This window comes from Hydra viridissima, unplaced genomic scaffold (assembly GCF_058129835.1).
Source record: "Hydra viridissima isolate aposymbiotic clone 2 unplaced genomic scaffold, HvirCarnegie_v1 scaffold_11, whole genome shotgun sequence".
NCBI lineage: Eukaryota > Metazoa > Cnidaria > Hydrozoa > Anthoathecata > Hydridae > Hydra > Hydra viridissima.
In genome coordinates this window covers 1,213,409-1,238,279 of record NW_028324310.1, presented here as the reverse complement: position 1 = coordinate 1,238,279, position 24,871 = coordinate 1,213,409, and the positions used below count along the sequence as shown (strand labels likewise).

At 29.0% G+C, this 24,871-nt stretch overlaps 2 protein-coding genes and 1 pseudogene across 2 annotated transcripts in view; 2 read left to right on the top strand and 1 right to left on the bottom strand.

The window, feature by feature from the left end:
- The window catches only part of LOC149881606 (uncharacterized), a 192,913-nt gene that overhangs the window by 150,974 nt on the left and 17,068 nt on the right, over positions 1–24,871 (top strand). The window lies entirely within an intron of this gene.
- LOC149881610 (general transcription factor II-I repeat domain-containing protein 2-like) lies at positions 10,417–12,003 on the top strand. Its single transcript, XM_090067163.1, has 4 exons — positions 10,417–10,489; positions 10,622–10,983; positions 11,047–11,325; positions 11,377–12,003. The coding sequence occupies exons 1-4, from the start codon at positions 10,417–10,419 to the stop codon at positions 12,001–12,003; spliced, it is 1,341 nt and encodes a 446-aa protein (XP_089923289.1).
- Positions 20,940–23,569, bottom strand: LOC149881609 (uncharacterized; annotated as a pseudogene).

Genomic DNA, 24,871 nt, shown 5'->3' with positions numbered 1-24,871 from the left:
ACAATTTCCTTTTTTAAAGAAACATCAAGGGGATACCAAAAAATTAAAAACTCTTGTATAATTTTAGTTCGCTTTATGTTAATGTTATTAGTTAATGGTCATGTTATAAAAAACATAACACGAATTTAGCTTTACTTTTTCGTCAATTTAAAGCATGATGAAGTGTTATTATTTTGTGTTAGTTAATAAAAACGTATTGTTTTGAAATTAGTAATGTCTAGGAAAATGGTTCTGACCTACACTGGTATGACCTATGTCAGTTGTCAATTACTCAAATAATATTAAATAATTTGTAAATTATTTTACCTCCGCACACTTTCTATTTTAATTTTACAGATGGTTTAATTTTTTGAATTTGAAGGCGTTTTTCTGAAAGGGTAGAGTTAACGCTTCGCAACTTTAAATTTTGGAAAACAGCCACTATAAATTAACGGACCGACCATAACCCGTACTACGGGTTGCTTTTTGCTTGTTATTAATATTACTATTTATTATTATTAGCTTATTACAAGCATATTGTGAGTTTTTATACTTTTGCATTAGTATGCAAATGCCTATTTTTAAAAACTCAGAAACACATTAAATTAACAAATATAAAAAATGTGTTTCCCCAGCAAACATGACAGCGTTGAATCAACGTTGAAAACCGGTCGCAAAAGATGTCGCGGAAACGTTGACAAAGTAATCGATTTTGCAAAGATATGTAACGTTGTTAAAGACACGTTGATTAAACGTTATTGCGTAACGTTGAAAAAATGTTACTAAAAAACGTTACAAAAATGTCGCAACTAAACGTTGAAAATATGTTACTAAAAAAGCGTTGCATAAACGTCGTAACATAACGTTGAAAAAACGTTACTAAAAAAGCGTTGCTTAAACGTTGTTAAAGCAGTCGATTTTGCAAGGATTTGTAACGTTGATAATAAAACGTCGATTTAACGTTACTCAAAGACGTCGAATAAAGATTGAAATATAACGTTGAATCAACCCTTATATATATATATATATATATATATATATATATATATATATATATATATATATATATATATATATATATATATATATATATATATATATATATATATATATATATATATATATATATATATATATATATATATATATATATATATATATATATATATATATATATATATATATATATATATATATATATATATATATATATATATATATATATATATATATATATATATCATTATATATATATCTTGAATTGGCAAATAAAACAAAATTGTTTGTTGAACTCTTCACTTGCAATATTTCCAAAATCGATTTTTAATACAACAGTAATATAGAATGATAAATATAAAAAAAGCCTAAAATATGCAATTCATAAATATATATAAAAATATAAATATTTTTTTAAAGATTTATGTGTGTGAGTGTCTCTATATATATTTATACAATATAAAAAAATACAATTTACAGGATATCGTATCGATAGGCCAGGATATCAATGAGATACAGAATCTAAACCAAAAAATAAAACTTTTATCATTAGTGGTCTGAGAGCAAATGTAAAAAAAAAATGTTAATGAATTAGTATGATTATTAATAAATTTATAAAGTAAAAATAAATATATATATATATAAATATAAATATAAATATATATATATATATATAATATATATATATATATATATATATATATATATATATATATATATATATATATATATATATATATATATATATATATATATATTTATATATATATATATATATATTTATATATATATATATGAGCCGCTCAGAAGCCAATGCAGTTAAGTCCAAAACACAAAAATTGAGAAAACTAATGTTTTTTGATACATTAGTTTTTAAAATTCTTGGTTTATTAAGTTAATTAGAAAAGTGTATAAAGTAACCAGCGAGTAAATCCTTTAACAACTAAGAAGATTATTATTTATTTCATCAAAATTTCCAAAAATCAGTATATATCAAAAAATGGACTTAACCGCATTGGCTTCTGAGCGGCTCATATATATATATATAACAAACTTTTACTATCATCAGTTTCTCTGAAGCAATCTAATTAGCCAACTGTAGTTGCTTAAATTTGAAAAGCTTGAATAAAATAATTTATGATACAATGAAAGATTAAATAAATAAACGTATATTTTAGAAAAAGCGCTTTACACAAGACACAAACAAAATCATATCACATATCCTAAAATGTCATTAAAAAACTCTAAACTTTAGACTTCTGCTTTCTACAAAAATTTATTAGCGAATATTTCAGAATTCATTTTACAGCTTCATAAATCCCTGCTTCATCTGGGTATCTTTTTGAGACACTCTTTAAAATATAAAACTCAAACTTCTTGCTTAAATGCTATTAGTAAAAATCTGCATACTTAAAAAGTTTTTAAAAACATATTACCAACTAAAACACGATACAATTTTGTCTTTGAAAAAGCAAACTTTTGTTTGGTTTTGTTCGTGGAATTGGTTTGCCCCATCATGTTTAACAAACAGCGCAACTCAATAGTTAACAGCCTAAAAAGTTAGTAATTATTTGAATCAATATTTACAATAAAGTACAATGCAACATTCATGCTACAGGAAAGAAAGCATATAATGATATGCTTAAAAAAGCGTATAATAATATTTAATATAATATATATATTTGCAAACACTTTTTAAATAATCCATTAAAAACCATTGCCATTTCGGCTTGGAAAGGTTTACACTCAATAACACGTTTTACATTATCTTTTAAGTTAACTCCACCAATTTTTGCTATTTGCAATACCTGCTTTCAAAAAATCCTTAATCAATGTTTAAATAATTATATAAAATAAGGCAATCTTTTATAAAATCCCTTACATTTTTAAATAAATTAAAAAACATTGAAACTTGAAAAAACAAAAAGTAATTATTTATAGAATGACAAATTTTATTAAATTTCTATTAAATTAAATAAAATTCTAATAAATAAAATAAAATTCTAATAAACAAAATAAAATTCTAATAAATAAAATAAAATTCTAATAAATAAAATAAAATTATAATAAATAAAATAAAATTCTAATAAATAAAATAAAATTCTAATAAATAAAATAAAATTCTAATAAATAAAATAAAATTCTAATAAATAAAATAAAATTCTAATAAATAAAATAAAATTCTAATAAATAAAATAAAATTCTAATAAATAAAATAAAATTCTAATAAATAAAATAAAATTCTAATAAATAAAATAAAATTCTAATAAATAAAATAAAATTCTAATAAATAAAATAAAATTCTAATAAATAAAATAAAATTCTAATAAATAAATAAAAATACTAATAAATAAAATAAAATTATATTCTTTAATCAACTTTTCAGTTAATAATATAAATGAATTTACCATGAGAATATAAAGAAAAAATTCAAACTAGCAATAGCAACAGGGCAACTTACCCATTTAGAAAAAATGACACTGTCATTTAACGTAGTATCTAGCTCAATAAGTTTTTCTATTGAACTCCTGCATTTATTTGCAGATCTTCGCATACAACTGAAGAAACATTTTGAAGATCCTTTACCATACTTTTAATTTCTAAAAGTTGTTTAAAAACCTTTTTCTGAAATTCTAAAAAAAAAATTGCAATTTATTAAGCATGTATATATATATTTTTTTAATACATACAATCCTTTTTTTTTTTATTCTTTAGCATATAAAAAACAAAGAAAAGACAAATCCAAAAAGAAACACAATTATTCACAAACATAATTACTCACATTCTTCTTCAGATTCCTCATTCCAGAGTCGTGAAATTAAATCCTTCACATACTTCTTTATCTATTAGTAATTATTTAGTAAAATAAATATAAACAATAAATGTATAAACTAAAATGTAGAATAAGTGTAAACAGATTACAATATATATCTAGGCAGTAATAATAAAATAAACAGATTCAAAATGTATATAATATACATACTGCCTCTGTTTCAATCTTATTTTCAAAATAAACAACTTAAACCCAAGATTGTGAAGCCATTATAATAGATTATCTAAATGGATATCATTTTTTTTATTTACATATATGTATATATATATAATTTATGTGTATATATACAAATAGCTGTCATGTTTTGAAAATGTTTGAGGCAGAATTTGAAAAACTTTTCTTCCACAGGATGTTTGCCCACTAAAAATACCTCCTCTGACCAAAAGTTTTTTAATGGTTTATTACTCCAACAACTAATTTAAAAATATCCAAAGTTTGCTACTGACTGAGCTGAAATTCATTTTGTATAGATGTATTTATATACATTTATGTGAAATTTTAAAAAAAGTATGTACATATTATACAGATAAACAAACACACAATATGTCTCTAAAATTTAGTCTGTTAACAGACTAAATTTAGTCTGACTTATTATATTTTATTAGTTTTGATATTACTTTGTACATCTGAACATTATTAAAATAAAGTACTATTTCTAACTAAGAAATAACTTTTTTTAAAAAGTTTAGTATTTTATATTAAAATGGTCAACTTAAAATAAAATAACAATATAGACAAAAATAACTTGAATAAATAGAATTTACCCTGTGATTTATGTATATTATATACAATTTGACATAAAATCTAAAAGTTTTAAATTATTCACAACAAAAATAGGTTGTAAAATATGCATTCTATGAAGTTTTCCTTGCCTTTCCATTACGGCAAACTATTTTTGTAATGGCTACATCAATGAGACAAAAATTGTCAATGTGCTACTTCTTCAACGTTAGCCATTCCAGACGATTTTTTTATAATTCAAATAAACATATATAATTTATATCATTGTATAGAGCTTGACTTGACTTAAAAATGAGGGGTCATTCGGCCTTTGAAGTTAAGCGGATCTAAAGTTATTGAATTTTTTGTAGTGCAAAAATTGATGATTTTTTGACGAAAGGTATAGGGCTTAAGTATGGAAAATTTGAAATGTTATGGCACCGAAAAAGAGAGTATATTTGGAACATATTGACTTTTGAATAACTTTTGAACCGTTATTACATTTGACTTGATATTTTCCATATTGATTCAACAACTATAAAACAACAAAATACCAACAAAAAAAAATTTTAATTCTGTTGGGATTGCCCGGAATCGTTTATTTTACAGACTGAGGGTTTTTAATTATTTACTTAGTTCTGGTGTCATATTGACTCTTGAATAACTCTTGAACCGTTATTACATTTGACTTGAAATTTTCCATATTGATTTACCAACTATAAAAAAATAAATTGCCAAAATATTTTTATTCAATTCTGTGGGGATTGTCCAGAATCGTCTATTTTACAAACTGTGGGTTTTAATTTATTTACTTAGTTTTGGTGTCATATTGACTCTTGAATAACTTTTGAACCATTATTACATTTGACTTTAAATTTTTTATGGTGATCCAACAACTATAAGCAAATAAAATACCACAATTTTTATTTTAATCTGTGCGGACTGCCCAAGTTCATCTATTTTAAGCAAAACGCGAGGTAAGAATTATTTTGTTCTATCTTCCGTTTTAAAAGTTGGGAGAAAATGAGTTATTAATTTTAGTTAGTAATAATAACTTTTAAAATACGCATTATTTTATAAATTTTTTTTCAAATGATGTGCTTCAACATAAATTATTTAAAGAAAAAGTTATTATTTTTTTAAAAATTAAAGCTAAAGCTTAAAACAATTTTTACTTTTAGAAAAAATCAAAAACTTTCTCCCAACGTTAAAACTTGGAGATAGAACATGATTCTTACGTCGCGAAAATCAAAACAAAAAACGTCATAAAATATGCGAAGGAATATAGATATATATATACATAATTTCTATATACAAATCCTTAGAATCTATTCTTCAAGAAAACATAAATAAATACTTGTTATAAAAAGAGGAAAGACTAAACTTGCAATTTCCACCTGGACACTTTTAAAAAAAACTTTTTTTAAAAAAAAAAATTAACCTTGAAGTTTTGAAACGTTAAGAACTAAAAATTTATGTATAAAAGTTAAGAAGTGTCCACATTCCATTAGATTCCTCATCCCTTTTTTAATATATACGGAAAGTTTTATAAAAATTGGATGTGTTTTGGTACTAAGGAATCCTAACCTCCAAAAGCTTCGTTTTAAAAAAATGTTCCCGCTTCAAGCTTTTTTCTTAAAAGTGGTCTTAAGATATGGATAAAATTTAAATGAAGCCATATAATCCATAGTACTTTCTATATTTGGCTGGAAAGAGGTTGAGTAACACTAATTGATTCAAAAAACCTCAAGGTGTTTGCTTAAGCATACAAAAAGATATAAGAGAGTAAAGTTCATGAAAATTTCGTGTTTATTGTCAAACGTCAAATGTTTTTCGTTGAGCCGTGGAATCGCTATCAACGTTGCAAAAGCAACGTTTTATTAACGTTGGCAAAAAAACACTTTTTCAATGTTTTTTAATTACCACATTTTCAACGTTGGTATAAGTAACGTTGAATAAACGTTGTTTTATAAATAGCTTAAATACTTGAAAAAGCAGCTAATGTGTAACGTTGATAAACCTTAAACTTTGCGACGTTTTTACTGTGATTATTTGCGTACTTTTATTCAACGTTTAATAAACGCGATTTTTTGAGAAGATAATATACGTTGAAATTTATACGCTTTTTTAACGTTGAAAATATAACGTTTAAAAAGCGGTTTATTTTTAACGTTGATAAAGGATAAATTTTGAGATGTTTTCAAAGTGGCTGTTTGCGTAAAGTGATTCCACGTTGAATAAACGTTTTAAAGAAATATGCAGAGAATTCCTTCAGTAAGGATTTAGAATCTCTGAAAAAATGACCTTGTGAGGTTAGAATTATTTTGTTCTATCTCCAAGTTTAAACGTTGGGAGATAGAACAAAATAATTCTAACCTCGCGATTTGTTTGTATTTATTATTTATCTTTTTTCTTTTTTTTTAGTTCGAAAAATGTTTTCTTTTTTTTTAGATTGGGCGGCAACGCTTGGTTCATATGAGAGAACTTGTTGAAATAATTACACAACTTTCTGAGTTGAAAAATCATAAAACTGGAAATAAAATGTTACATGAAATAAAAAATTGGAATGAAGTGTTACAAAACGGTAACACTTCTTTAAAAAGTTATTAATGTATTGTTAAAAAGTTGTCTTATAGTTGTCCAAAACTAACAAGGCTGTATGCCTTGTTAGTTTCGGACAACTATATGCATTTAAACATTTTGCTGATTTACTAAATTATTTCATTTATAAATGAAAACTATAAGCAGTCATCCAGCCTAACACAATTAACTGTAACGACTGTTTCAGATGGAGCACCGTGTATCATTGAGTGTTTGAAATGAACTCTAGGAAACACCATAAATGAAGGAACTGCATTTCCTACAGCATTTACCGCAGTAAGAATTGTAACCAGAAAACCCCTCTGTACTGAAGTAATTTTTTCCAACTTCCTAATCTATTTTACAACCAACGGATTTATATTCCCTTCTTTCTGCTTTGTGCAATAGCCTGTCTCATCTGCATTATAGATGTGATTAGAATTAAAGCTATATTTTCTAAGAACTTTTCTAGATTTTTAAAAAATTCAGCGAAATTCGTTTTATTAAAACTTGTTGCACGAGACAAACTGGTTTACCAACTTATTTGTCAATCTGGTTTCGGTTTCTGACCATATTGACAAATGCAAATAAAACATAAACAATAATTATTGAATGAAAAAGTTCCCAAATTTTGACCAAAAACTTAAGAAATCATTATTGAATGAACAAGTATCACATTTTTTGAATTTTTTTAATACTACTGGACTCAAAAAATTTTAGAGTTGAGTTCTGAGAACATTTTTGACCATTGATGGGTCATAGCTCTTTAAAATCTAAAAGCTTTTTCAGATTTCTTTAATTCGAGAGCTATGAGTCATTCTGTTAAAAAGTTGACTAATAGGTCTGACAATACTGACCCGCCCGAGTCTTCAGAGTCATTCTCACGGTCTTTCTATCAACTTAAAATGCTTGGGCTTTCTTTCTAATAAATATGGTGTAATTCATCTCAACATGCTTTTTGAGTCCTATAAACTTTTTTTTGTCAACTGTTTTATACTTTTTAAGTCACACCTTGTAAATCATCAGTTTTATAATATCAACTAAATATAATGGTACTGCAAATAAATCGAGCAAAAGAAAAGCATCCTTTATGCAATAAGTTGTTAAAAGAATTACATTTGCAGTCATGTTGTCTAAAAGGTTTCTATCATTATTTTATTCATATTTGTGTTATGTAATTTGAATAATAAGGCTCATAATATAATTATTTTTTACCACCTTTAATGAGGATCTCCCATCACTTAACGAGGCCAATTACTGAGTTAGTAAAATTCCTACTAAATCTCTATACACTTTTGACAGAAAAATTTTTGCCGCACCTGATTTGCTGCTAATATTCTTTATTTATTTCCTTTAATAGAGGTAGTTATTTTTATAATATAAAACTTTGTTTATCTGATTTTAGAATATGATTTAGTTTCACATGCTATAATACTAATGCTTTTCATCATCGAAAAAGTTTCCCTGTGTAATTTAGTTACGAAAATGTTAAAGGAGCATTCACCTAAATAGTAAAGATGCAACTCGTTTTTTTGTTTGTTTGTTTATTTCTGAGCTGACAATAAAAAATGAATTTATAAAGCACCATTATAAACATTTTTTGGTATGCTTTTGGTTAACATAATTATACTCATTAAACCAAATTAATTTTAAATAATTGTAGCCAAAAGTAAAAAGCACAAAGTAAAACTAAGAAAACTAACGCGTGGAAATCTCTAAGTCTAAATCTCTAATCTCTAAAAAGGGATTTACACCCCTATTTTTATTTATAGATAGAAGAAGACAAAATTTAATAAAGTAACAACTGGCTAAGAAGAAAAAAGAGGTTTTTTGGTTAACGGTTGTAGTAACAAACTACAAATTCCACCTCAAATAGGCAGATAGCAGTAATTGTGCTAGCGAATTTTTAGCAAAAATGAAGAGCAGAGGCAAAATAAAACTTTGGAGTAATAAATGTGATTTAACCATGACAGAAGTTTTCTTTAGATTTTGTGTCTTAGGAAGTTGTTATTAGGAATAGGAAGATCGACTGAAAAGTTAGTTATCTGGTTTTACTGTTTTTACTGCTTTTTCACCTGATATATCTAAACTCTGTGAAACTTACAAAGCTCTTATTGAAAGGAAGATATGCTAAAAGTTTCTGACAAAACCCTTGAGTGCTTTTCTTGTAATTACAGCCGCTGTAATGATACGCAAATTGTAACATGAAATGCGTATTTAATTTTTGTTCTTGGAACCATTTGCAATGTAATTTTCTGGAATCATGTTCTGTTTTCATAACTTAAGGTCGAAGATTTCATGTTAATGTTAAAATTGGCTTCTGTGTCATACACAACTAGATTTAGCAATTTTAATTAGACAAATGTTTTTGTCGGTAAATAATCCCAAACTAATCCATAGAAGAATACAGTGGCATTTTGTATCGTGAAGTGACATATATTTAAAATTGATCTACTTCAGTGAACTCCTCAAACACAGATCTGATCTTGTACACAACCTCTGAGGAATGACTAGGACCTGGTATGTGGATATCAACCTATTGATTTTGTTGCTGTTAAAGTTCCACCAACTACTTATTGGCCAATGTATGTAGTGCCAGATGTTAAGCGGTAAATGCTGCTGACTTAAAGCCAACAAAGTTGCTAGTATTCTGTCTTATTACAACACTAATGAATTTTTGCAGTCTATCAGTTTTTGTATTTGTCAATCTGCCACTGGGCGTGAGCATGGTATCTTTTGCACCGATATTCTAAACTTCATCATCATTTTGACAGCTACCGCATCAGCCGATACTTACTGTGAAACTTCCGCTATAATATTTTCTATTTTTAAAAAAAATGTTTATCAGAGTTCTTTTACGTGAATGCTTAATACATGATTATGAGGGTGGTGAATTTTTGAATTCCTGAATGTTCTATTCCAGGGGTGGGGAACCTGCGGCTCCGGAGCTGCATGCGCCCCCAGACACTCTTTGTACGGCCCCGAAACGTAAAAATAAGAGCTTAAATTTTTTTAAAAATATTTTAGAGAAAATAATGAAATTTAAAAAACTACTTTATTTTTACATTTTAGTTATAGTAAAGTGTATGAATGCTAATGTTAATTAAGGGAAAAAATTGTTTAACTTGACAAAGCTGGTACAGTAGTAATTGATTGACAGAAATAACAACAAAACAAAAGAAAATGAATTGAAAAAACACCGTACGGATTTTTTTTTGTGACAGTAGAAATCAATTGACTGTAAGTTTTTGTATTATAATGCATATTATGGTTTTCTATTTATGTCTAATTTTTCAACTAGTGTGAAAATGTCAGTTCTCCCTAAAAAAGCAAGAACAGTGCAAGAGGAAAATCGGTCTTTTAATGAAAAATGGGAGGAAGGTTACTTCATGATTCCAACCAAGGATAAAATGCTTTGCTTGTTGTGTGACCTCACAACTGCTACTTTGAAGAATGCTACTCCAAAGAGACATTATGAAAACATTCATAAGGATCATAAGTATGCATAATTAGAGGGAGAAGCTCGAAAAAATGCATTAGCAAAACTGAAGTCTCAAAAGAGCAAACAACAGCAGACATTTTCAATTGTTCAAGAACATGGAAATAGAGCAACTGAAGCAACATATAAAATTGCTCCCATTCTTGGCAAAGGAGGAAAACCATATAGTGATATTGAAACCTTGAAGGCTTGCCTCATTGAAGCAGTGTCATGTATGGATCCAGATAAAGTGGATAAGTATAAGCAGCTTCCGCTTTCTCGGCGAACAATTACGGACCGTCAACATGAGCTTGCTACAAATAGTTCTGAGCAATTAATCTCAATATGTCAAATGGAGGACGCATATTATTCAATTGCTTTAGATGAGTCCACTGATGTGAATGACTCTGCCCAACTTCTGTTATTTATTCGGGTTATAACTGCAGACTTCAAAAATTAGGAAGAGTTGTTTGCTTTAGCAACACTAAAAGGAAAAACACGAGGCTTTCATATATTTGCTGCTTTCAAAGAAAAAACTTGTCAGGCTCAACTTCAGTTGAAAAATCTAGTCAGCATTTGTTCTGATGGAGCTCCTCCTATGCGTGGAAAAAATGAAGGGTTCATTGCTTTCCTGAAAAAAGAATTGCCTGATCCAGATTGTCTGGTTACATTTCATTGTATTCTCCATCAGCAAAGTCTTTGTGCAAAAGCTGCTACTTTGGATGACACATTAAAAAAAGTTATAGGGATCGTAAATTATATACGGGCAATTTCTTCACGCCATCGATAGTTTCGAAACCTTCTGCAATCTGATGAAGAAACATATTCTGTGGATCTTCCTTACTATTCCAAAGTTCGTTGGCTGTCACAAGGCTTAGTTCTGCAAAAATTGCTTGAGCTTCGAAAACAAATTGAGGAGTTTTTTACAAGCCAAAAGGAGATCTGTGAGCTTTCTAATCCAGAATTTTGTAGAGATGCTGGATTCCTCTGCGATCTGATGGCAAAGCATAACATGCTGAATAGTTCATTGCAAGGTAAAACTAAGTCAATCTATGAAATGTGGCAGCAGATTCAGGAATTCAAGAAAAAACTTGTTTTTCTCAAAGATGTTATTTCTAAGCCGAATTTATCAACAGAACATTTCCCAGAGCTCACAAAAATTACTCTTGAACAAAAAAATGAGAAAAGGTTGGAAAATAATGATATATCAAGATATGAAACAGTCCTGGATTCTTTGATTGCAGAATTTAATGACAGGTTTAAAGACTTTGAAGAACATAATGAAACACTGAAATTAGCTTTTCAGCCTCATCTTGTTGAAATTTCAACAAATTTACAGATGGAATTGATTGAGCTTTCTGAGGACAGTATCCTAAAATCTCTCTTTGACAACAAGGAGGATCCATTGGAAATTTGAAAAACTGCAGTTGAGTATCCAAAACTCCGTCGAATTCCCAGGCGTCTTCTGAGCTGTTTGGTACAACCTACTGCTGTGAATCTACGTTTTCACACGTGACATTTATCAAGTCTTGTTTAAGGTCACAGTTGACCAATGAGCATCTGGAAGACCAACTGAAGCTTAAAACTACGAAGATAGAGCCAAATATTCAAGTTCTGGTTCAAAAGAAACAGAATCAGAAAAGCCATTGATAACTTTTGTGATACATGATTCATTAAGAAATATTGTGATACATGCGTTAAGAAATATTGTGATACAAGATGCTTTAAGAAATTTAAAATTAGTACGAGTACTATACACCAAATTTGCATATTTATTAGTGCGGCCCCCCAAACAATATTTTTAAGGGTCATGCGGCCCCCAAGCTCAGAAAGGTTCCCCACCCCTGTTCTATTCCAAGAATTTTTATGTAAGTATTGTTTGTAAGTTCATTTAATATTTTCCTTTTTTCTTTACAAATTTAAAGTGTAAAAGTAGTTTTGCTATTTCCACCATGAACAAACAAATAAAATTTCACAAGTAGGTCTTTGCTTTTTGCTTTTGCTTTTGATTATTGCTGGTATTGTAGTGATATGGAATTAGTTAGGCAGCTCAAAATGCTTACAATATTCGACAAAATAGAGCTGTCAAAGATTTAATAACCGGGCAATACCATGCTGCCGTACGTAACAAATATCAAACTTTATCAACTGAAATATGTTATGAGTTTTTATTTCCTTTTTTGCTTATAAGGAAAATGATCCATTATTATAAAAAATAATTATCTCTAAGTTTTCAATTTAATTGTTGTTTTTATTTGCAAAGGAGATCATTAATTTGTTGGTTTCGGATTTAACGGAAAATTGTTAATTTAAATGACTTTTTGTTTCATTAAAAAATTTATGTGAATCATTTGGGTGCAAGAATGCGAAAATATCTGGATTAACCAATCATAAGTAATACCATAAATCACAGAGTTGCAATAATCCGGCGATCTTTCTGTTTTTGTTTTATTTAATAAAGAATCGTGAAACTAAAAATTATTTACAGAAAATAGTGCCGGAAGTAAAACTTTGGTGTCGGATGTAACATTTGCTGATGATAATAATAATATCTGATAAAAACCTGCTAATAATCAGTTTTTACATAATTGTATTGCTATTTTAGTGAAATGCAATCTTATACGAACTAAAATTGTCTGCAAGAGATGAACAGAACGTTTCCTCTTAACCAATGTCTTAACTTTTTATGTAAGAAAAAGGGTATGAAGAAACATCGCCTTGATGTGGAGATATATATTGTGAGAACATATTACAATAACGCCGCATGCATTTAACATGTATTTAACATATTATGTAACCATGATATCCTTAAATACAAAATAAATACATACCTGTATCTTAGTTGACTAAAATGTTATTATGGTTACTTCGCTATGAGTTTAACAATATATTTATTTCTCTGCTTAAACATGGAAATAAACATCTACAATATACCATTAAAGTTATATAGTAAAACAGGGTAGAATGAAATAGAGGGTAGAATGAAATAGTTATGACTATGCTTATTCTTTTGTTCTTAATTAATTATTGAATAAACTTTTTGCAAATTTCTTTTGATCATGTTGTAGAGGATTTTTTTCTGAATAAGATGATATCAAATTTTAATTTAAAAAAAAAAATTATTTTGATAATTTGTTAAGTTTTCGAATGCGTGATGATATTTTTTTTCTTTTTTTGAAAAATGGACATAAAACTCTCGGAAATTAAATTTGATACTAATGAGCTTATTAAGTATACTGGTAGAACTTTTTACGGTGGTCAAGAATCTTTTTTCAAAATTAAATTTGTTATTCAGGGAAAAAAGTTATGAGATAAAAACGAAAACGGACACATGTGGGGTTGAATGAAATACGCTAATTGCTCACTTGTTAGATGCGGCTTTTATTAATTAAATCTCAAGTGACCAATCAATGTCTATGATTTTTTTGTATAAATTTTAAATAAAGTCGTGTTAAACCTATTCTAATATAAAATATGCCTCGAAACAAGTTGCTCTCAAAGAAAAAAGAAAAACCATACACCGATGAGCAAGTCGCTCTTGCAGTGGCCAAAGTACAAAGCGGTGAATTTTCACCTAACAAAACTGCTCAATCATTCAGCATACCAGTAGCAACTCTTCACAGGCGTGTCCACGGCATAGGTGAAACAATTGGGAGTGGTTCAAACACGAGATTGTCGCAACAACTTGAATCAACTTTGGTAAATATCCTAATCAAATTATCCGATTGGGGCTTTGGTAGAACTTACAATGACGTCATCACACTAGTTACCGACTGTTTGCAACGCCAAAGTCAATCTCATTTATTTCCTAATGGTACACCAGGGAGAGATTGGTATAAGCTTTTCATAAACCGGTGGAGTCATAAGTTAAGCATCAGGGCCATAAGCAATATTTCATCACTCAGAGCCGCTTCTTGCACACAAGAAATAGTTGCAAAGTATTTCAACACACTGCAAAAAGAATTCAACGAAGCAGGAATCAATGAAATTACTTCATGTCATTTGTGGAACTTTGATGAAATCGGATTTTCTGGGGATCAAGGCAAGCACCATATAGTTTGCCGGCGTGGTACAAAACGACCATTAAAATTGGTTGGCAACAATGAAAAAACCCATAATACAGTTGGAAATTGCATCAATGCTGCTGATAATCGTCTTGCTCCATATATTATTTTTAAATAAAAAAAACGCCTATAGAGAAGTTGGTGCTTAAGTGGTCCAGACGATGCCGTTTACGCCATATCTCCATCCGGATGGATGGAAGATAAGCAATTTTTGAATTGGCTCACTGGCGTGTATGTTCCTGCCATTAAAAAAATTCCAGGTATTTAGTTTAATCTTTACTTAAATCAAATAATTATTTAATTAGATAAATCTTATTATGGTTATCAAATTATAGGCATTCATATTTTAGTCGTAGATGGACATGTGACACATGTCACCTATCGGGTCATATTTATTTGTATCAAACAATATCTTGTTAATTTGCTTACCAGCTCATACGTCACATATTCTGCAGCCACTAGATGTCGGTGTTTATTGTCATCTCAAAAGAGTTTGGCGCAAATTACTTCAACAGTTTTATGCAGAGACAAAGTTCAGCAACTTATCAAAAGAATGTTTTAGCCAACTGCAACCAAAACTTCTTAGCTCTGGTGAAGTTTTTACACGCACCCAAATAGTTAGTGGATTTCAGAATACTGGCTTGTTTCCACTCAACATCAGTAAAATCGATCAGTCAAAATTTCAAATTGCTAATACGTTTGAAACACCGTCATCTCAACCTGAACCTTCATCATCTCAACCACCAGAATCTATGAAAGTACCACAACCACTACTAGCACCAGGAACTACACCATCTCAGCCACTGCTATCTAAATCTATATCAACAACATCTAGCATCAGCATGTGTTGCATAGCATCAGCTTCAAAGTCACCTCCAAAGACAACTTGCCTGCAAACAACCTTCAATATTCTAATAACTCCGGCTATTCAAAAGGCAGCTGCAAACCAAGTGAAGTGTAAAATGTGCCGTAAAGTTTTAGGCGAAGCTTCAACAAGTCAATACATGGAATGGTATCAGTTTGAAAATTCGAAATGCAAGGCTTGGCTTCGTCAAACATGCATACCAAAACGATATGTAAAAGGCGCTGAGTTTTATTGCATCAAAAAGTGCCGCACAAATGACAATTCAGCTCAACCTCTAGTACCTCTTTACGATTCACCATCATCTCAAAAATAAAGTTTTTTTTATTTGGTTGTTTTTAATTGTTATTATTGGTTGTTTTTTAAATTGTTATTATTGGTTGCTTTTTGTTTTTTTTTTTATTAAGTGTTGTTTTAATTTCACATAAATTTGCGTATTTCATTCTCCCCGAATGTGAGGGTAGAATGAAATAACTTTTTTTTTCAATTAAATAAAGTTTCTTAAAAAACTAAAAACATTTTTTACTTGATTTGTATATATTTAATTACAGCTCAAATTTCTCTACAACTTTAAAAAAAAAAAAAATTAAAAACCTTTTTTCCTTAAAAAAAAATTAATCAAAGTTCTTAACTATTTCATTTGACCCCATTTTACTCTACTATCTTTAAATCAAAACTGTTTCATAAATAATACTCCATGCGGAAAGAGGTTAAGAAAATTTGATAAAACTGGAAACGAAATGCGGAAAAAATTGAGCTGAAACTCAACAAAAGCGATCTTTCCCTTTATTTAGGAAAAAAAAAGGTTGTGTTAAACCTAACAAGTAACCAAAAAAACTTGTGCTTGTAATATTTATTTAGATTTTTTTGCTGTTCAAGTCATTTTATATACACGCACAAGGCTTTTTAACTTGTTTGAATTACTACCTACGTTCCACAATAGTTGTCACATTTGATGCATAAATTTTGTTACGTAATACATGTCCCATTTGATCAAACTTTTACAGTTATAGCTTCGTTTGTGTTAGACCAATTTTCAAAAGTAATAGCTTGTTAAAAAGGGTTACTCAAGGATTTCTAACAAGCGTGGGCAGATTCGCACTGTAATTCTACTAGTATTGTGTTGTGGGTACGACTAATTTTTTTTCTTAAACTTTCACTTTTAGAAATTAATTAAAACGATACAAATTTAGCAAATCTTTAAAAGAATTATTCAAAAAGCATACATTTTCAATATGTGGACCAAAAGTATCCAAATGTGACAACTGTTGTGGAGCGGAGGTAGTAAATATTTAGAGTAACCGATTAAAATTCAAATATAAAGTACCAGTTTGTTAATTAAGCACTAAGTAACCAGTTAATTTAAGGTAATTATTTTTGGTTGACTTTATTTAAAAAAGAACCAAATAATCTTTTATTGGTCACTTTGGACCCTAGTTGGTTGATTCTTCGATTGCTAGTTTACACTTTCATCATAAAATTGCTTCTCTTTGGGTTGTTATTAATTTCATAACTAAAGTGTTTAACACCTACAATTTTTGACAACATGGTGACATACTTTCCAAATACTTTTCGTTATATTTAACGGCTCGCAGGGCTTTTTTTTAATTCATGTCAAATAATGCTCTAACTTATGATGTTCAGGCAGAGTGACGTCATCTGACATGAAGCCGATGCTACAAGAAAAGAAGTCTTGATAAAGATCGTATAAACAGTGGAAAGTTTTTACCAAGAGCTGAAAATATTATAAAACTTCTCCCTATCGTCTATCAAACGTAATCTATTAAACTTATACTATAATCTATCAAACATAAACATGCCAAATACCCAGGTCAAACCAAGGAAAAGGCTACAGGCAGATACAATGCATTACGAGAGAAGGATGTACTTGTAATCTTTCTTTTCCGCTAAACTAATTAGTTATTTAATTGACACGCTACGTTATTTCGTATACGAACCGTCACTAGTATGAGAATAAAAATGTGCATAAACTAGATAACAGTTACAGGAAGTAGAGAATCGAAATTAAAGAAGTTTCTTCAGATAACTGAGCTTAAGCTTACAGTTTCGTTTACCAACTTTACAAAATGCAAAAAAGAAACAAAACATTTAAAAGTTTCTGACATCATTTCTAATTAAGCTTTAATTAAAAAGGATAATGTTCTAACAGCCGCCTTGAATAAAAACTTTCAACTCATTACCGATATAGTAACTGTTTGCTGCATCAACAGTTGCTAAAACAGAAAGTGGAGATAGAAACAACAACAAATGCTCACAACAAAAAATATCTAACCGCAGGTAAATGCTGAATATGCGGCAAAAAATTTTGTTGGGTCATATTTCTTTTTAATATCTTCACAAAGTTGCAATATAAAGTTACTCATTCACAGCTGTACCACAAAAGGTAACCAAGACAAAATAACTCAATATTCCTTCAACAGTACGGCAGGATGAAGACCCACATTTTTACTCCAGTAAGGAATATCATGAACAATAAAAACAAAGATGTGGACAGGCAAATTAGAATTAAAAAGAAATCTTGAACTGTTAAAGTCTATGTATTAAACATGTTCAACTAAAATGTCATGCATTTTTTTATAAGTTAAAATAAATTGAATATGGATTGCCGTATTTTTATGCATATTGATTCAAATGTAAATTGTCTTATTGTTTAATTTATCTTATATCATGTACAAACTGATCAATTTTCATTCAAATTGTCGAAAACATTAAATAAATTGTCAATTAATATAAATAAATTTTAATTTTGTGTATATATGTTTTCAAATATTAAAAATCAGTTGTGTTATAGTTTTGTAACTTGTTACTTAATTTATATGATTTTTTACATTTTCATATAAACTGTCAGATATTATGTATGAACAACCATATTATTTAACTTGTTAAGAATTCTCTTTGTAACGAAATGCCTAAAACAAGTGTAGTTTAATGGCTAAATGGATCTGATAGTAAAACTATCTGGCAGAGTTACTAATAAACCTCCAGGGTTTTTAAAAGTAATTGGAAACTCAGGACTAAATACGAAAAAGAGTAAAACCCTAATATGAAAGCTTCCGCGAATGCAAAGAAAAACTCCTACTACATTTTGTGTTGTTAGCTATTCAATTGATGCTTCAGATGACGAATGAGATGACAAAGTTGGGGAAATGCTTTTTAAGGAATGATACAAATAACTCTTCTGACACAAACTAAAGTTTTTGGAAAAAATTTATAGAGACATTAGCATTAAATCCTTTAAATGAAACCATTTACTTATGGAATACTTTGAAACAAGTAATAAGTTTGTTTGAAAACATATTCTGTCAAATAGTTCCTTAAATAGTGTAAAGTTTAAGATTGCCAAAAGCAACCCTAACACAAAATTTTGCATCCAATATAAATGCTTTGTGATACATCCAGAGTAAATGCAAAGTTTGTAAGATGATCAAAATTCCAATGAGCTTCAAGATCATTTTTGTCTGGTTTACGACATTTAATATTTGACCAGCCATATCTATTTTAAATTTACAAGGTTTTTTTGTGCTAAATTAGTGTTTTTTGAGGTTTTTTTGCTAAGCAGTATGAAGATTTAGTCCATAGCAACACCTTATCAACAGGTACTACTTTCTATATCTTGCTTTCTACTGCTCAAAATGGGTGGTAATTAGACTGAATAAGATGTCAAATAAGTTAACTTTGCTTTTCCGGACTAAAAACCATTACTCAAAGCGACAAACTTACGTAAAACTTTAGTTTATAGACTTAACTGGTTTGGAAACTTGGTGTTTAGCGTAAAAAAAAACTCATTCAGGTGAAATCTGTTATTACGTGACATTGACAATGCACAGCACAAAAGTTTACTTTGGCTGCAGAGAGAGAAGATGATGACTAATTTTGTAATTGTGACCTTTTAATTCTATCGGAAAGTGTTGAAAATGATACTGAACTTCAAAATTATACTGAAGCTATTATCGAAAATGTAAGTACTTTTTCATAGTAAGATAAAAAATTGAAAAATGTTTTTTTATGTAAATTGTAAAGAAACCTTTTCCACGTTTTCATCTTTGTTCATACAAAACATAAACAAAATTCTTTTTACGTTTTTTATAAGTGATCAAATTAAGTTAAAGTTAAATGATTGAGTGATTAATTGATTTAGTTGGTTAAACATTCACGTAACTTAAAATTATTTTTAACTCAGCCTTGGATTCTTCTCAGGTAATGCATGTGTTAAAGTTTGTAGAAGTAAAGGACGGCTGAACTTGCATATCTCTAAAAGGCACCCGAACAATGTTATTGTTGATGAACTTGCTAAAAATCCAGATTTTAACACCAAAGTTTTTTCTCGCAACTCAAAAAAGTGTCTCTCAAGAAAACTCAAATTACGGTGATAAAATAATTGCAGTTGTTAAAAAACTTTAGACTGACCAGATAAAAGATGAAATTCAGTTTGATAGAGTAATTGAAAAATGTTTCTAAAATATCCTTCAAAAACCGTCATAAACAAACTCAAACAAATATTTACAGTTCTTTGGATTTCACTGGTAAAAACTATTACAACTATCAAATCCTTGACGTCATTTAATGTTCTAGCTTTTTCCGGAATTACATTAATTGTGATGCTGATTATGAAAATGCTGCTACATTATTATTAAGCTTGCTGATAGCATAGCATCTTACTAAAGGGCTAATATATGTAGTGTTACTGATAAAAAGACATCAAATAGACAAGCAATTTGTGAAAGGGAAAGGTATGGATTGCAATATCTTGGAGGTTACCGTATCCAAAAATTAAAAAAAAGATCCAAAGTTTTCGAACAAATAATGACATTCCTATTCAACAAGCAATATCAATAATAAAAAGCTGCCAATCTTAAACCAAAAATACTCAAGACCAAAAGTTTATCAATGCTCTTAACCGTGAAGGACTCACTAGCATAACAATTGAGCTAGAGCAAATATTATTTATAGCAGAAAAAGCATTTTGTTTATATACAGAACAATCAGAATAAAGTAAAAACATAGACATAGACTCATTTACAGAAAAAACATTATTTGATCAAGATATATATAAATATTACAGGGTTATTCTTGAAAGCTGTGATTTAGAAAGTGAAAAAGATATAAAAAAATCTACTTTGTGTTCAATACTGGGATTATATTTTAGAGTTCGAAGTCATTCATTTGTCAAAGACATTACACAAAGCAATAAAAAAACAGGAGAACTAATCTAAAAAAGGATTACGTGCTAATATCAAAGAATCATATTAACTGAAAGACAAATAATATATATATATTTATATATATATATATATATATATATATATATATATATATATATATATATATATATATATATATATATATATATATATATATATATATATATATATATATTATAGTTTTATAAAAGTTTTAAGAAAAGTTTCAAATAGTTTTTATAATACAGTAGTTTGTAAAACATGTTTTTTTTCTCTTTCTTTTAGGTATAAGTTCTTCATACACATTTATCGAAGACTTTTTTAAAAGTAAGAGCCTCTAGTATTTCCAGTTTTGAGCGAAACCTTTCTTTGGATGCATATTGCATTAGAATTACATTAAAACTATTTAGTATCAGGGTTATCTGAATGTCTCCCTATTCGTCTTTTAGCAATGAAATATTTCTCTAATGGGTCTTGACAAAATCTATTTGTGAGTTCATAAGACAAACTCTCTGCTAACAGAAACTTTATAACTTCAACAATTGAGTTACATGTCATTGTTAACCCTTCATGAGTCTGAGTTGAAATGAACATTTTGGCTTTAGCCTCATAAGAGTATTGACAACTAGGAGTATTGTCTACTCTTACATCTATAAAGAGTATTGTTTACTCTTACATCTATAGATCATTTCCAATCTTGAAGATTATCTAAAAAATCATTTAAAAGGAAATTAAATCGTAAATCATTTCGTTCTGCGAGTTTTTGAAGGAAAGCTTTTATATTAATTTTATGTTCTTCAAGAGATCTACTATTAACACGATTAAAACACATGTCCATTTTTTCACAAATATCAGCTTTCTCTTTATATTCCTCAGTTCCAAAGGTTTTCAAAACAAATACTACAGTTTGACTTAAAATTTGAGAAGCTAGTTTTAAAATCATAGCAGGGTAAGAGTTAATGTGTGTGTTCATTATTTAACTTAGGCATAAGTTTTAAACCATTGTCTAAATCTTCATAATATAATTGAGTAGTGTGCTGCAACAAAAGTATTTTCCATTGTTTCAAAAGTAACGTGTACATTTTTCTGCGCCAACGTTTAACAAGTAATTTAGAGCAGTTTTAATCAGAGGTGGCGTGTCTGGTAAAATGTAGATGTATCTATATTTAGCATACAAATTTATTTTTTTAAAAATAACAGGAGTACTCACATCTCTGCACATGTGACGGTGAAGTTTAATCATTGTTCGGTTTAATGATTCACCATCGGCGACTATAGAGACTATATGAGGCGGTATGCATTTTAGATAAAGATTGCATCTTTTTTCTAAAATGCATACCGCCTTCAAAAATGAAATAAATAGCTGCACTGCTGTTGCAGTGATGGTGGCAAAGAATGCAACTGAAGACTTAAGCAATGTGGCAATGCCACTAACCATGAAAACAAGAGCATGAGTTGCAAGCTCACATTTTTGTAATGTAGCAAAATTCAGGTCTGGATCTCCCAAATCAACAAACCCAATTAGCTGCTGGCTATTATTATCAAAAACTACATTAAACTTTAGGGACATCTTATCAATAAAAAGAACAATTTATCTTTCAACTTTTATATATTGTTCCGTTTGCATACTAATTTCGGCCAATGCAAAAATGAAACCCAGCATTTGGCGTTATACAATTTTTATAATCACGGAGTGTCCTCAGGGTTGGCGAAACAAAAACGTTACAACCTCTTACTTCTTGATATGCAGATGGGGATTTTGATGCTATAGATAAACAGTATCTTATTGTAATTGGGTGATACTTGACTCCAGATGGAGAGACACTAAACAAATTTTTTGTTCTTGCATTGTTAATTTAAGCCTCGATGGTGTTGTTAAAGTGATAGCAGCATTTAATTTGGCTGGCTCATTGTTACGCTTAACTTTGTTTATTTTTGAATATATCATTGACTTGTTTGTTTATAAACAATTTTTGCATCTGTTTGAATTTTTAAGTAAAACATCGCAGTTCATATTTCTATAGCATGACATACGATTGAGTGGTGATAATTGTGTATACCAATAATGTGGATTTATTTTAAAAGGTATACAATGGTGTATGGTACTTGCTGTCTTTTCAAGAATTGGTGCACCTATACATAATTGATATCTTTTAAGCGCATTAATTAAATTTGTCACAGTCATATTTTGCATACTTCTTTTGAAGTCAGAGTATTTAGGATGACATTCAGGAACCATATACCCATATGCAGCCAAACTATAGCCTAAACATTTGTCAATCGTAATCTCAAATTCTGGAAGAACATTTGAAACATTTTTCAAAATAGGTATTTCATTTTCTTTCACATCTGTTATCCAACAATTTAAGAGTTTTAGACTTGGAATTACATTTGAATTGACATTAGGTTTATTATAGTACTTAGTTAATTTTTTAGCCTCAGACAAAATAACTTTTCTTCGCATTCTTTGTTTTGGGAAAGTTACGTTACAGCTTTTTGTAGGAGTTGGTATAACTCCATTTTTCATAATCGTTTTTGTCATTTTGAGAACAATATCTGAAGATAAAATCATTTGATAATTATACACACACACTCACATATAGTTTATTTAAAACTTAGGTGTTTCAAAATCACCTGGCTTAAAGTGCTTTTCTCAAGCAAAAACCTTTCCAGAGTTGATCTGCTCTATAAACTCTGGTTAATAACACGTCCTTTAGTCATTGAATTTAACCATTCAGATTGCCAATTTTGATGAGCAGGATCTGTAGGATTTGAACTAGGAAGCTTGAATATCCCTTCACTCTTTGTTCTTCTTGATGTTCCACAGTTCGTTATTCTGCAATTAGCAACTGGCATTTAATTTTCATAAACATCTGTCAATGTGTTTCTATAAAAAGAAAAATCACTTAAAAATAATCACTACAGATAAGCTGGGAATTAAAGGTATGATTAGTTTATAGTATTACTCAGCAATAAACACCGTTTAAAAGTTTGCGTGCCCAGTAGAAGCCTCAATTACGCTCTGTTTTTGTGTCAAAAGGTTAAACAATGGATTTTATGGAGTTTCCAAACCAGTTAACTCTATTAATTACGTTGCCATGGTAATTCTGTATTAACTATGGTAAAACGTTTAGAACGTAGCTTATAAAAACTGTGTTCAGCTTGTAGCTGAGTGTATTCAGTAAAGTTTTATTGTTTTACTAAATGTTATCTCTCTTCTCGCTTTTTAGTATTTCAATGCTATAAAACTAAAGTAATAAAATAACTATGAGTGAAAAAAGAACAAACAAGTTAAATTTCAATAGACATCGAAAGAGAAAGCGTACCCTAAAAAAAATCAGTTTAACAAGATGTTTGTCGTGTAAGTAGAATGTTGTGGAAGAATTTGCTTGAAACAATAAATCAAAGAGAAAGACTTAGAGGAATACATTAATGACTTTTAGACAAAGTGAACAAAACAATTCCTAAATACCTGGTGACTTCATCCAAGATCCTTAAATGTTTTTTACTTTTAAAACTTAGTTTCTCTTTGCCTTCATCTTTCTACTGTTATAATTTTTGTGGAAACACAATATTTCAAACAAGATATATTATCTAAAAATAAATCTTCAGAGTTGAAATTTTAACTATTGAATCATTACATATGAAAGAATCACTTAAGGTTTTTTATAATTTTTTATACTTTTTCTTATTGAGTAAACTTTGTCTAAGAACCTGCATTTTAGATTTTTTTCTTTGGTAGCCCGTAAAGACTCAATATTGACCGGAGCTAACTCCCCTTGAAAACATACCAGTATATTCGAAAGAGTAAGGGTTCTTCACATAAAAAAAACCATTACGATTGGGTTTATTAATACAATAAAATATTGGTTTCCCGGCAAGTAATTTTTCTTCCAAAAGGAAAACCGTCCAAATAAGCCGCTATTTTTAGAGGTCAAGGATTCGCATTTTACAATTTAAAAATTCAGCTCGGCACAAAAATATTCAAAATGAGCAAAATAGCAGCTGTTCTGCATTATTGGAAACTCAATATCTTGATCTGGCATATTGAGTTGCTGACGCTGCGTCATAAAAAGAAAAGAACTTTTTCGACCCATCTTGGTATCTACTATTACATTTCATGTGAAACTGTATTGAACCATAAAAACAAACTATAAT

What these genes read in the sequence shown, in the direction of transcription:
- LOC149881610 (XM_090067163.1), top strand. Translation starts at nt 10,417, where the DNA reads ATGTCAGTTCTCCCTAAAAAAGCAAGAACAGTGCAAGAGGAAAATCGG. An exon ending in CTTTAGATGAGTCCACTGAT is followed by an intron (nt 10,984 to 11,046) that starts GTGAATGACTCT and finishes TTCAAAAATTAG; the next exon opens with GAAGAGTTGTTTGCTTTAGC. An exon ending in TGGATGACACATTAAAAAAA is followed by an intron (nt 11,326 to 11,376) that starts GTTATAGGGATC and finishes CGCCATCGATAG; the next exon opens with TTTCGAAACCTTCTGCAATC.